The sequence below is a fragment of the Halichoerus grypus genome, chromosome 13 (genome assembly GCF_964656455.1).
Source record: "Halichoerus grypus chromosome 13, mHalGry1.hap1.1, whole genome shotgun sequence".
NCBI classification, from domain to species: Eukaryota; Metazoa; Chordata; class Mammalia; order Carnivora; family Phocidae; genus Halichoerus; species Halichoerus grypus.
In genome coordinates, this window is record NC_135724.1 from 16,796,840 (window position 1) to 16,811,255 (window position 14,416).

General features: G+C 43.6%; 1 protein-coding gene across 2 annotated transcripts in view; it reads right to left on the reverse strand.

Moving 5' to 3' along the window:
• The window catches only part of MALT1 (MALT1 paracaspase), a 55,128-nt gene extending 41,919 nt beyond the window's left edge, over positions 1-13,209 (reverse strand). For both annotated transcript variants that reach the window (XM_036111964.2, XM_036111963.2), the window contains exons 1-2: positions 12,794-13,209; positions 4,112-4,278 (exon numbers count right to left, since the gene is read on the reverse strand). In XM_036111964.2, coding sequence (XP_035967857.2) covers positions 4,112-4,278; positions 12,794-13,068 — 442 coding nt within the window. In that variant the 5' untranslated portion in view covers positions 13,069-13,209. The remainder of the gene's footprint in view (positions 1-4,111; positions 4,279-12,793) is intronic.
• Between the last annotated feature and the right edge of the window lie 1,207 nt (positions 13,210-14,416).

The following is a 14,416-nucleotide window of genomic DNA, read 5'->3' on the forward strand; positions in this document are numbered from 1 at the left end:
GCTGGGCTACCAAAACAAATACATAAAAGAAACTCAGTTTCTCAGAAAAACAGAGAAACTCCTTATTATAGCCATCTCCCATGGCTATCTCTGGCTGTCAGCCCACAAACAACCAGAATGGAATGGGGCAAAATAAAACTAAAATAAATCTAAAGTTTCCTTGTCTTCCTGCATTTAGGTCTGAAAGGTCTGTTCAGAGGCTCACAGCATCTTTGACAGAACTCACCGCCCTCACCAAAAGCAGACCTCTCTATAGAGACAATGAGAGAAAAGTCACTGGATTTTCTCTGGAATAAGAACTAATGTCCTCCCATGAAACTGTCTTACTACAAAAAAAGAGAGAAAACATGAGAATATTTCCTTTTTTTTTTTTTTTTTTAAGATTTATTTATTTATTTGAAAGAGAGACAGAGAGAACACAAGCAGGGGGAGAGGCAGAGGGAGGGGGAGAAGCAGACTCGCCGCTGAGCAGGGAGCCCGACATGGGGCTCGATCCCAGGACCCTGAGATCATGACCTGAGCTGAAGGCAGATGCTTAACAAACTGAGCCACCCAGGCGTCCCAACATTAAATATTTCTATACTGTATTTTCACCAAGATACAGGAATACACTGAAAAGGAAAACCCAAAGATCAGATAAGACTTGTTCTACTTGTGTTTACGATTGTGTTGGATGTGATCATTTACAGGTTTGTCTTTCCTGTTAGACTACGAACCTTTCCTAGGCGAGAATTTTGGTTCTAGTCATCTTTGAATCATAGTACCAAGTGCAACATCTGGAACAGCAAAGGTACTAGAAACCTGTAAGTGTTTACTGAATGAATGAGTAAAGTCTTAAATAAAGTTGATTCTATCAGAGCTTACCTTCTTAAGTACAATAGTTTTTATTCTCAGTATCCTTATTAAAAATTAAAATTTTCTCTATAATTCTTATACTTCTTTATTCTAATATCTGCAAATACAGTGAGTTTTAGATTATTCACATAAAATGCACATAGAAAGCTAACAGTAAATTACCTCTTCCTGAAATTACTGAGCTTTACAGATCCTAAAATATGTCCTCAAAAATGAATACTTAATATTCAAGAAACTGATTCCCAATGGACACTATACAGCTAATATGAGATAAAACTTCACAGAAATAGTGAATAAGTGTTAATGTAGAAATGTTAACATAGAAACTGCTTTCCTCTTCCTGGTCTTCCCTCAAATGCAAGGAAGTCCTAGGGGATAACTCTGAAAAAGCTTGTAGGCCAAGTACCAGAATGATCTATATGGGGAACACTGATGGTAAAGTGCTAATCCTACTATGTGGAGAAAAACACAAAGAGCAGAAATGGATCTGTGAAGGGATTAGATTACTGATGTTTATTAGGTTGGCTCTGTATTCACTGCTGGTTTGTCAAAAATTAAAACATTGTCAAAAATTTCAGGCAGATCATTACACATCAACAAACATGTGACTCAATTTCAGGAAAGCCCAGTGTCATGCATGGGAAACTGAAAACGTGGAAGCCCGAGATCTGAGGCCAGTGATCCCACCACAGATCAGGAGACGGGAAGCCTCTGTGGCTGCCTAGAGACCATTCCACATGGCATTCATGTAACTCGTCCAACTCTGCCAGGTAGAGAACACTTACTCTCATTTTATAGACTTGGCAACCAACAGTCACAGTGATTAGTGTAATTACTGAAAAAAGATAATGAGATATACAAGTTATATTCATTTCCTGGAGAGGTTTCTTAAGTTTTCAGAAGTCCTGGTATGGTATTCTAGGAAGTATGAGAACTTAATAGCTAACTGAGTGCCCCAACTGGCAGATTTCAATCGTCACAACTCCTGGGTAATGTTCAAGGCACTGGGGATATAAAAGTTAACAAATGTCACCTTATGAAGAAGTTCACTGATTGGTGACAAACAACAATTTCATCTAGACGTAGTTACTCCTACCCCAGACCTCTTGGTATGAAGAAGCACTGAGGAACAGATGTTAAGCATCCAGTGCAACGTGTAACTCAAAGGAGGCACCTATTTTATCATCACCTCAGGCCTTGGGAGGCAGAGGATGATCTGAGAGTCCAAGTTTCCTGACTTGTAATCTAGGGTCCTTTTCCTTTGTAGTGGACTCTGGTTACCTCCCTAGCATCTGTTATGCCCTTTCTCCTTCCAACAGGCCCACTTTTGTTTAGTATCCTATGTGGTTTCTGGAAAGCTGACTCAACCCAACTCTGTTCCTGGCTCTAAGCCAGCAAATGGGTACATTCCATCTCCCTTGCCACAGTGACAGGTGTAGGGACAGGCATTCGAAATTAGTTAACTAGAGTGAATCTTATGATTTTTGCTGGAACAAAGATGAATGCAAGTCAGTAGAGATCTTGCAACTATGCAGAAAGTCACTCTTGGAAGGAAGCCAGTAACAAGAAAGGAGGGGCAAAGATGAAAACAAACCAATTCTTTGAAAACAGGGCTGTCCTCAGCCTCTCTTGAAGCCCAGCTTGCTTCAAGACTTTTCGGTTAGAAGATTCCCGAAACCCAGAACTGACAAAAATAAGATCTGAATTATAATTTTAGCTTTCTCATGTTAACTTCAAAATATTATCACAAATAGGCTGGTTATGTAATAAAAACTACATACATCAAAACCATGTAACATAGAGAGCATGAGTCCTTAGACCATGGCCCTCCCAACCTCGACTGGCTTCTCTGCTTCTGGTGGAACCTATAATGGTGAACTGGACCCGAGAAGGGAGGTCTGCAGTGCTGCTGTCATCACGGGACTCCGATCACATGGTCTCTCCTGCCTGACACTGCTGCAGGGGACCAACTTTACCTGTGGCTGTGCAGACAAGGGGCTGTTTCCTATTCCTCACACCTGACCTTGCAAGTGAGAAATCTCACTCAATATTGGTATATTCAGAAAAAAAAAATCATGGTTGAATCAATCAACATTTCAAAAGCATCATGTTGGTGAAATACTTAAACAGTAAATATCTACCATATTTGCTTGATCTCATTTGTATACATACATACATATTAATAAATGTTTGGCTGCACTATTCCTCCCTTCCTCCCTTTCTTCAGTTCAAAGTAAACTCTACCCCCAATATGGGGTTCAAACTCACAACCCCAAAATCAAGAATCACAGGCTCTACTGACTGAGCCTTGGCTGCACTATTTCAACATGAGTTATAGAAATCCTACCCCTAGGGGCGCCTGGGTGGTTCAGTTGGTTAAGTGTCTGCCTTCGGCTCAGGTCATGATCCTGAGGTCCTGGGATCGAGCCCCCACATCGGGCTCCCTGCCTGGCAGGGAGTCTGCTTCTCCCTCTCCCTTTGCCCCTCCCCCTCCCATGCCCCTTCGTGCTCTCTATCCTGCTTTCTCTCTCTCAAATAAGTAAGTAAATTCTTAAAAAAAAAAGAATCTTACCCCTAAATACTTTACTTTTTTTTTTTTTTTTTTTAAAGTAGGTTCCACATCCAACGTGGGGCTTGAACTCACGACCCTGAGATCAGAGTTGCATGCTCTCCCACTGAGCCAGCCAGGCGCCCCATCCCCTAAATACTTTAGAACGCATCTCCTTGGAATAAAGACATTCTTCTACAGACTACACCACCATTATCACACGATAATTCCCTAATACCTAATACACATGTTAAATTCAAATGGCTTTACTTGTCTCCAAAATGTCTTCTATAGTTGATTTTTTTTTTTAATATTTTTTTAAATTTATTTGACAGAGACAGACACAGTGAGTGAGGGAACACAAGCAGGGGGAGTGGGAGAGGGAGAAGCAGGCTTCCTGCCGAGCAGGGAGCCTGATGTGGGACTCAATCCCAGGACCCTGGGACCATGACCTGAGCCGAAGGCAGACGCCTAACTGAGCCACCCAGGCACCCTACAGTTGATGTTTTTGAACCACAATCCAATCAGTGTTTATGCATTGTATTTGCTTTTTATGTGTTCCTTAGTCTCAACCTGGAGGGAAAAAATGAGTCTCCATATGTCTACATTTTCCAAAAATATTTAATACAATTCATTGGCAAATGAGATATTTTCCTCTACGTTTGTCTCCACGAACTCCTGGAGAACAGACCTTAGAGAAGAACCTACCTGGGGGGCTTAGAAGCAGAAGAACCTCTGTGTGCTCCATAGTTTGCAGGAAGTCACTCAGTTCCGTGACCGTACAACCTTTCTCACCCAACAGCTTCAGTAAACATAAGCTTGGACTTCCTTCAGGCTCCAAGACCTTAAGAGAGCACTGCTCCAAGTCCAGGCAACTGCAAACAACAGATTTAAGTCAAGTCAACAGTTTTCTCCAACATGATATGCCTGCTCTATGTTTGGCATGATTGCAGATGTTGTAGGGATAAACCGTGAGTTGCTGAGTAGTGAAAAGTTATTTCCATTATGAGTGCTACTGTCCTTTCCTCCTCTGCCATTATAGGGAATTCCTCTTTATGCCCTTCTCCAACTCAGCTCCCAAGACTACTAAATCAGAAGATGAGAGAAATCCCGAAACAGGATGTGAAAGAAATTTGGCTTTGATGTTGATCAAAATTTTTACCTTTAATTTGGGACTATGGATTAGGAAGATCAGATACATTTCTCTACTTGTTCTTCTGCTTTTATTAAGCATAATATGAACCCAAAAAGAGGCATAGATCTTCGAGACATCTTGAAAAATGAAAAAACTTAACATACAATATTTTGTATTAGTAGTGTGCCTACATATGTATTCATAAAGATACAGAACAGTGTTTGTTCTGCATGATACCGTTTTTATTAGTAAGAATATGTGTTTGTTCTTATATGTACAGAGTTAACTTTGAAAAGATAGCCAAGAAACTAGTAGCGATTTTCCTACAGAGCAGGGGCCGGAGCAGCAGAGCTCAGTTGGACGATTCAACTTTTCACTATAAACCCTTTTGTACTGTCGGACTTTTTACTACGTGTGCTCATTTTTTCAACAATTTTTAAAAGACTATTAGTGACATTCAAAGTACTTCTAAGTACCTAGAAATACCCTAACACAGGGGCAAGACAAACGCTGGTCTGTGGGCCAAACCCACCCAGTCACCTGATTTTGTAAACAGTTTTGCTGGAACACAGCCACGCTTGTTCACATACACGTTTGCAAAGGGGGACAGCTGCTTTCCTGTTAGAATAGCAGAGGTGAGTCGTTGGTCTGCAAAGCGGAACATGTGGACTATTTAGCTCTTTATAGAAAAAGCTGGCTGACTTCTGCTCCAAAGAATCTACTTTCTGTCTCATTGTCCTTTTGTTCAAACTATTTTTTTTTATTATCACTATTTAACATACACAACAAATTTCCTTTTCAGTGTTATTATGTTCAGTAGGCATGTACAAGGTTAGAAAGACAGGTAAGATCAGACTACAGAAGGCCATAAATAATGGGGCAAGGAGTATGGACTTCAACCATTTCATAGAAAGGGAAAGCACAAGTATAAAACATTCAAGAGAAGAAAAACAATAAAAGTTAAACCAAACAATCAAAACAACAGAAAACCCCCAAAAATCTTCCCAAAGATGATGTAATGTATGGTGATTAACATAATAAAAAAAAATCTTCACTGGGGTGAGTATGTGCTCTGGTAAGCGCTGTGAATTGTGCAAGACTGTTGAATCTCAGATCTGTACCTCTGAAACAAATAATGCAATATATGTTAAGAAAGAAAAAAAGAAGAAGAATGTAGCAGGAGGGGAAGAATGAAGGGGGGAAATCGGAGGGGGAGAAGAACCATGAGAGACGATGGACTCTGAAAAACAAACTGAGGGTTCTAGAGGGGAGGGGGGTTGGGAGGATGGGTTAGCCTGGTGATGGGTATTGAGGAGGGCACGTTCTGCATGGAGCACTGGGTGTTATGCACAAACAATGAATCATGGAACACTATATCTAAAACTAATGATGTAATGTATGGGGATTAACATAACAATAAAAAAATTTAAAAAAATAAAAAAAAAATAAAATAAAAAAAAATCTTCCCAAAGAGACATAACCAGTAACAAAGGCCAACCAAAGTCTTTAGATAATCTTCATGATATACTGTAGAATTCGCACGTCACACACCTTTGCGGCGACCTCTCCCTTTCTTTCCAATTTGTAGTCCAATATAAACTTTAGCTTCTCTGTGAGGTTCACCCAGACCACACAAGTCCCCCAAACACGTGTGAGACATAGTCTCCTGATGGCACTTATCTTACATATTAAAGGTTGACAAATTTCTGTAAAGTGCCAGAAGGAAAATATTTTAGGCTTTATGGGCCATTTAGTCTACTGCATGTTCTTCTTTCTTGTCTTTTGTTTTGTCTTACAATTTTTTAAATATGAAAACCAATCTTAGCCCATAAACTGCAAAAACAGGGGCAGTGGCCCAAATTTGGCTCAGGGATCATTGTTTGCAGACCCCTGTTCTCTATGTCTCAGGTGACACAATTTTGCCTTAACGACTGAGCCACCCAGGCGCCCCCACAATTTTGCCTTAAAACCATGAGCTTTTCGGGGCGCCTGGGTGGCTCAGTCGATAAGCGTCTGCCTTTGGCTCAGGTCATGATCCCAGGGTCCTGGGATTGAGCCCCGCATCGGGCTCCCTGCTCAGCGGGAAGCCTGCTTCTACCTCTCCTGCTCGCCCCTGCTTGTGTTCCCTCTCTGGCTGTCTCTTTCTCTGTCAAATAAATAAAAGCTTTAAAAAAAACAAATAAATAAAACCATGAGCTTTTCTTTCATAGGGATGTCTTCTCTACCTAACTAGATCACAGTACTCCTTGAAAACAGAAACCCTGTATTTTTAACCCCTCAATACCTAAAATCTGTCTTGCCCATATTAATTATTCATAACTGAATGATTACTGCATGAATTTCAATCATAACTAAAAAGGCTGAAGGACTGGATAGATGGAAAGGGTCAGACATAACAGTATCACAGCTGTGCCCGATGCAAGGTGAGCAAGTTTTCATAGGACTTGGAACATTCTTTTCCTTTTTGGGGGGGGGAGGGGGGAGAGGGATAGAGAGAGAATCTTAAGTAGGCTCCATGCTCAATGCAGAGTCCAACACAGGGCTCGATCTCAAAATCAAGAGTCGGACGTTTAACAGACTGAGCCACCCAGGCACTTAATCCACATTCCTTTTGATCAGTTTTATTAAAAGGCTACCATAGCATTTATATAATGGTCACTCAAGATTTATAATTCTGTGGTGAAGTTGGTAATCTCTTAACTTTAGGAAAAAAAACGTATCCAACCAAAATAATTTCAATACTAGTATCATCTAGCTCATAGGATTGTTAGAATTAAATTAGATAATCCATGCTAGAAGTACTTAGCACAGTGCTTGGCGAATAATAAGCACTCAATAAAAGTGAGTTCTTATTATACAATAAAAATATGGGATATTAAAAGAACAACAGTTTCTTAATTATGCTGATTTCTGAAACTGTTTTCCCTTTTCCTTAAAAATGTTTTTGAGTAGTTACTAGTTTGGTAACCTGATCATGTCCTTCAAGGCCTCCTGTCTCTATACTCACTAGGTGTTCCTTCTAAGTGTCTCAGTTAAATGCGTATATTCAATACTCTATTTTTGTTAAATGTGAATCATAATATAGGTCAACTGTCCCCAAATGCTGGATGGTAGACTAGTGGCAGCACAATTTGAAGCCCAAGGTAAAATGATAAAAACAAGGACAATAAGACTGCCTTTTACTCTGAGATGGTCTTTCCTATTTCTTAGTGTTAAAGCGTCCTTTCTCCTCTGAGATAATGGTGACTATGAAGACAGCAAGAATGAAAGCTGCAGATGCCCGCCACTCCTCTACTCTGTAAAATTTTCTTCCGTTAGTCCCCGTAACACCCAGGTCAAGAAACCAGTATTAGAGACAATAGAAGGATTACCATTCTTTTAGATAATTAGAATATGAGATCTATAAAAACAAGGATGTTGTATGCTAAATATAATTTTTTTTTTTTATGATTTAGAAAGGTGGTCGGACTCTGGTACATAAAATTCAGCAGCCATCTCACCAAATGCAACCAAGTGATGCTTTGATGTTTATACTCATATAGAAAAAAGCGAAAAACAATTTGACTTCTTTCTTCCAAATGAAGAAAGAGGTCGAGATGAAGTAGACAAAATTTTCCAATACAAGAGGCACAGGAGAAAAACATGATTCTGTATCTCCTTTCCTTTTTTACTGATTTTCCGCCTGGGCACTGGCTTTCAGCTCAGATGATGCCCCAGCCTCTTTCTTTCCTTTTTTAGTTACATTCCTGTAAGACTGTGCTTTGAAGTGGTTTCTACCAGGCCTAATTTGGAATTTCTCATTTAAGTTAAAAGACTATTACTGAAAAAAATGGGCTTTGCTTTTAAGAAAATATATTTGTATTTCTCTTCACTTCATACATATATATTAATCACTTCAAAAAATATATCATCAAATAGAACACATCATACATCCCTTAGGGTACAAACCATCGCATTGCTTTTAGGTTCTTTTGCTACTCTTCTTGGAACATTTACTCTTTGAAATCTCTATTCATTAATTCAGCAACTACTTGTTAATCATCTAAAATAGGCCAACTATTTTTCCTAGGTATTTAGGATACTGCAGCAAACAAAATTCCCTATCATCCTGGATTTTTCTATAAGATATAAATATACATATGCACGCAGAGGCAGACAAACAGAGGTGTGTGTGTGTGTGTGTGTGTGTGTGTTTATCCATCCAATGGTCGTAAGTGCTCTGGAGAAAAGCAAAGCAGGGGGCTAAGTAATGCTGGAGCAGATGTATGGGGTAATTTTAAATAATGTGATCAGAGAAGACCTCACTGAAGGAGGTGACTTGTAAGTAAACACTTCAAGAGGTAAAGTCATGCAGTTCACCTGTGAAGACTATCTCAGACTGAGGAAAGAGCAAGTACAAAGACCCTCCTGTGTTCAAGCCAAAAGCAAGAGAGCAAATGTGCAGAAAGCACAGAAAGGGAGGAAGATAATGGGGTCCAAGAGATGACTGGTGGCTAACTAGTGTTTTTATCCTGAAACAGAAAAGCAATTAAAGGGTTTTGAGCAGAGGAAAGGTAAGACCTGACTGGACGTTTCAAAAGAGTATAAATTCTCACTGCTATGCTGAGAATAGCTTGGGGGCAGAGGCAAAGCGGGAGGAGAAGTTAGGCGGCTACTGGAATGATCCAGGTGAGAGAGGGCAGTGGCTGGCCCAGGGCTGGGGCAGCGGAGGTGGGATTCTGGATGCACACTGAAGGCACAGCAGATGTGGATCGCTGATAAAACGGACGTGGTGTATAAAAGTGGAGTCAGGAATAATTTTGAAGTTTGGGGCCTGAGCAATCGGAGGGGTGCAGTTGCCATTTCCTGAGATAAAGAAAACTGAATGAAAAACAGGTCTGTGGGGGAAGACATGCTAAATTCTGGACATGCTACGCTCAAGATATCTTAGTCATTCATGAGGAGATGGCAAATTGGCATCTACAGGAACGTATCCAGGGGGTTCAAAGCAAAGATACGGACTGAAGATACAAACTAAGAGGAATCCACCTAAGTATGTATAGTCCTGAGACTTAAGGATACATCGAGAAGGGGACTGGGTGAAGACACGTAGATAGAGGGACACAAAGCCTGGATCCTACGGCACTCCAAATTTCAGACACCGAAGAGACAGACCGGAGAGACAGAGACAGGAGGAGATCCTTTGTTTCAGCTTTGTACACGTTCTCATTCTGATCATAAACTGCAGGAGGGCAGAAGTCTGCAGCTACAGAGCACGTTCTGCACAGCAGGTGCGCAGTGATGGCTCTCCTAGGTCCGAGTCCCAAAGCCCCCTTCCTACGGAGTCCAGGCAGCGTTAGGGCCTCCTGAAAGCTCTGTCACCTTCAGGGTATGGTGGGCAAGACCCTCAGAACCTGCATCTGTCTGCACTGACGGCAAAGGCTGTTCAATATCAGGGCGGTCTGGAATGGCATTAGGGCTGAGTTTGTATTTAGGGCACTCCCGTATGCGCACGGTTGTGGGAAACTAAACTGGAAGCCAGGACTGATTCTGAGTCACCCATAATCGTATGAAGACATTTACAATTACTCCTAATCCCTGATGGACAGTTCAGGATGGACTCTTGGGGTTTCTTCATCAAATTCTCATCTATTTGAGGAAACATGTATAGAGTCAGAAAAAAGTGTAAGAAACAATAGGCAACCTTGGAAGATTTTAGGGAAAAAAGTCCACTACCTCATGGGAACTGTTGTCCACTTGGACCCTCCCACTTCAGTTCCTCGGTCTGACACTAGAGAAAAATACCTCTGGGACTTTCTGCTATCCTAGATGCTCTTCTAGCACCAGTATGAAATTACTCTGAATTAGCTTTTTGTCTTACACAGAGTAAGCATCACCAGCTTACCTTGCCCCCCCTCAGATGTCACTCTCCAGCCCCTAAGCTCCCAGTGCTAACCTTTTGTTATGCCAGTTTAATTCCGATTTCAGTAGGTATATGACTCTAATATTCCCCAATTTTCTAACCTGCAGGGGTGCCCCCACTCCCACTGCCACTCACCTATTCTGAGCTAATCTTCACCATCCTGGAAGACTGGTGAAATCCCATCTATTTCTTTTCAGACTTCCCACCCTGGAATTTGCCAGATTCCATGAATGCATGCCCTTTGTTGCCCGCGAGGCGACTGGCCTTCTCTCTATACTACCTTCCCCAGAGATGTGGCCTCAGACTTTTCTGTTAGTTTGCCAAACGAACCATTCTGTAGCCTCCGGCAAAACCTGACTGAAGGCTTGGGGAGGAACACAGAACACCTGATGTCAGGTATCCACTACTCCAGCCATGCTTCTTCAGTGGCAGGGCCTTCCTTTCTTCTCTTTCCTCCACTGTCAAATTAGGAGCCCTCACTCCCAGGCCCTCCTCAGGAAAGTCCAGAGCCTTCCCTAACTAGCGTACTAATCACAAACTAACCAATCACAGATCTGATGATCTGATCCCAAAGAAGACAACTTCTTACACTATTAAGTCTAGAAATTCAGAAATCTACAGACCTAGTGTAATAGTATTTTGGATTTTCTTTGCACAGTCCCCTCTCCCTAAGAGAAACACGTTTTTTCCCGGAACAGAAAATTGTGCCATCTGTCTGCTCAATTTTGCAAGTTTACCACTTCTTAATCCCAACCTCACATCATTACTCCTCTCTGTGGCCAAAGAACCCTAAATCATCATGACCCTGGTTTAACCCCAAACTCTGAAACTCGAGGTTGTTGTGAGGGCTAAAGTAGATAATGCATATAAATATTTAGTGCATCGGTATATACTAAGTGCTCAATAAATGGTAACAACCCATTGTTATTATTATTCACACCCAACACAGCATTTAACATGTTATCTGTAAATGTCCCAGAATAACAATCCATTACTAGAGAGGTCCTTGTGAATAGGAACTAAATATTTGTCATCTTTTTATCTTCTGGAACTTCCCACTCATAATAGGCACTCAATAAACATAATTGTGAATGAATGGCTCCCCTCTCAAAAGTATTTATAGTGTCTAAGATAGGTTCTATGCATAACACACAGAATCTTAACTGATGCCTCCTCTTCTCAAGGAGTTTGTAAGAAAACGTACAAATAATTATGGTCCAAGGCAAAGTTTAGTCATATGAGAGGTTAAAAAAAAAAAAACTTCTAAGGGATTCCCAGGCAGACCAAAACCCTAACAACGGTATAAAGGAATGGTTCTAAGTGTGGTCTGGGCACCCCTAGTGCAGTTCCTGAGACCCTGTCACGGGATCTGCAAGGTCAAAATGATTTTTCACAGTAACACTGAGATGTTATTTAGCGTTTTCATTCACTCTCTGAGTAAGTGTACACTGTGGAGTAACCAGTGTTACATGATCTGGGATAGTGCAACAGACCGAATGCAGAAGCACGTAAAAGAGGCCAGTTCTCTGCAATAAAGACAAAACATAGAAGAGATCTTCAAAATGTAAAACAATGCCACTTTTCTAATTTTTTTTTTGTTTTGGAAAAGTTTGTTTTTCCACAAAAACATGTAATTTCTGTTAACATGTAACAGGCTATTCTTTTAAAATAAAATTTTTAACGTTTCTTAGTTTTAATTTTTAATAGGGTAAATATATGTGTGTAATACATCGAACCCACATTAAAAACTCTCTGGGGTCCTCAATAATTCTTCACAGTGTAAAGTACCGAGACCAATAGTTCGCAGTTCCTATCCTGGGAAGAGGAAAATAGTTTTACTTCGAGCTCAGTGCTCACGGTGAAGTCAAGAAGAGAACCTGGTAAGTTGGTTTGATGGAGGAAGATGGTAGTTTTAGTATCAGCCTTTCCCATGATCATCCTCTCCTATATAAAAACTGCCATGAAATCCTGCACCCAAGCCCTTCGCTTTCATTATCTCTTTACCTGCACTTCGCCTTCCTTAGGTCTTCCCGGTCTGTGCCCACATCCCGTTCTTTTGTACTCTAGGTCCTTTGGAATGACTGCCCTGTCCTAGTGGTTTCCAGACAGCCTTCCCTCCAGATCCTTCCGGGTCGCCCCCCACTTCTCCCTTTCAGCTCACGGGGAGGAGGGTCCAACCTCGGATCTCTGGCATTCCCACGCTTTCCCGACCGAGTTCCCCCTCCGCGCGCCTTTCACCGCAGCGGCCCCCGCACCACTCCAGCCGCCGGAGCGTCGGTCCTCCCACCCGGGTGCCCGCTCGCCCCCGCCCCGCGAGCCCCTGCCCCACGCCCCCCGCGCCCCCGCCCCTCACCTGAGCCGGAGGCGCCCCCGACTCCCCGCCACCTCGGCCAGCCTCCTCCAGCCCCGGCCCTCGGGCGCTCGGTCCAGGCTCCCGCTGAGTCTCCGCAGCAGCGGCTCCGGAAGGCGGTTGAGGGTCGCGCCGAACGAAGCGGGGAGCGGCGGCCCCGAGGGCGCGGCCGGAGACGGCTGCAAGGCCGGGGGCGGCGGGGCCTGCAGCAGCTCCCCGCACAGCGACCCGTCCGACGCCGGCGACCCTGCGACTTGTCCTGCTCCCCCCGGTCGCATCGCGGGCCTCGGCTCCAGCGCACCTTCCGCTCGCCCCCTCGCTCGCCCCGGCGCCGCGGAGGCAGGGGCGGAAGGACAAAGCCGGCTACGCCGTACCGCGCTCTGAGGAGGAAGCTCCGCTCCCCGCCCAGCCGAGACAGGTTTGCCTGGGGGAGCCGGGCTGGCGGGCCGTGCCCGCTGCGCCGAGGGGGCGGGGCCTCTGGCGGGGCGGGGCCTCTGGCGGGGCCGCCCTCTTGCGCGCGTGCGCGCGGCCGCGCGTTTCCTTCGCCTTCCCCCGCCGCCGCCGCCGCCGCCCGGTCGCGGAGGCGCGCGCTGCGGAGCTGGGGAGGTGGAGTCTGGCTGAGCAGGATGGGTCGGGTGGTTGCCGCTGGGGGGGGAAGCGGTGCAGGAGCTACACCCGGGCGGCTCCACTTCGGCTAGGAAGCCTGCGGCGTCGGGGCTTCCCGAGACCGTGGGAGGAGGATTGCCTCACGCCGGAGACGGGAGCTCGCGGCTCTCCATCGCCGGCCCCCCGCCGCGCTCAGCTGACTCAGTGACTTGCGTGTGCCGGCTCCCGCGTTGGGCAACCTCGGCCGAGGCTTCCTCGTTTTAGGGTTTGACGTGTATGGCATTGCTAAGGGAAGTGGTTCCTAGACATCAGATACCTAATGGAAATTTGCTCGAAATCTGTGCCTAGACTTTTTTTTTTTTAACTGGGCGGCAGATCATGGAAATGATTGTTTTTAGCAGGAATTGCCTGGTTTCTTTCGAGTCAGGCTGCCACCCATTGAAAACTATAGAATAGTTTGGGACAAAAGCAAGCAACTTACGGAATGTGACCAGCCAGGTACTCTCAGACACAAGGCTTCCTTTCCCATTTTCCGGTGCCATTAGCTTTTTCATCACACAGGACAACAGGATTTTCTGTAGCAATTTGGGCACTCAAATTCTCCCTAACTTCTGGCGAGATAGTTGCTCCATGCATTCTCCCATCACATTCTAGCACAAGCAATCACTATACTTTTTCATCCGGGGTAAGTGCAGAGTTCAGAATGCACTATAATGGCTAAGTGTACGACCTTTAGATCCAGAAAGATCTGCTGGACTCTAGTTTTATGACCTTGAATAAGTTACTTAATTCTCTGCCTCGTCTGTTAAAATGGGATTGAAAATACAGTAGTCAGTATAGAGTTGTTACCAGAATTAAGGGAGTTGATGTAAGTAAAGCATGTAACTCTGCTTGTCACATAGTAGATAACAAATGGTAGCTATTCTCCTTAGAAATGCAAAAGCTGGTTTCATACTGTTTGACTTGGTAACCCTTTCCCAATTACTTCTGGTGCCTTCCTGTTTTGTTCTTAGTCGTTGA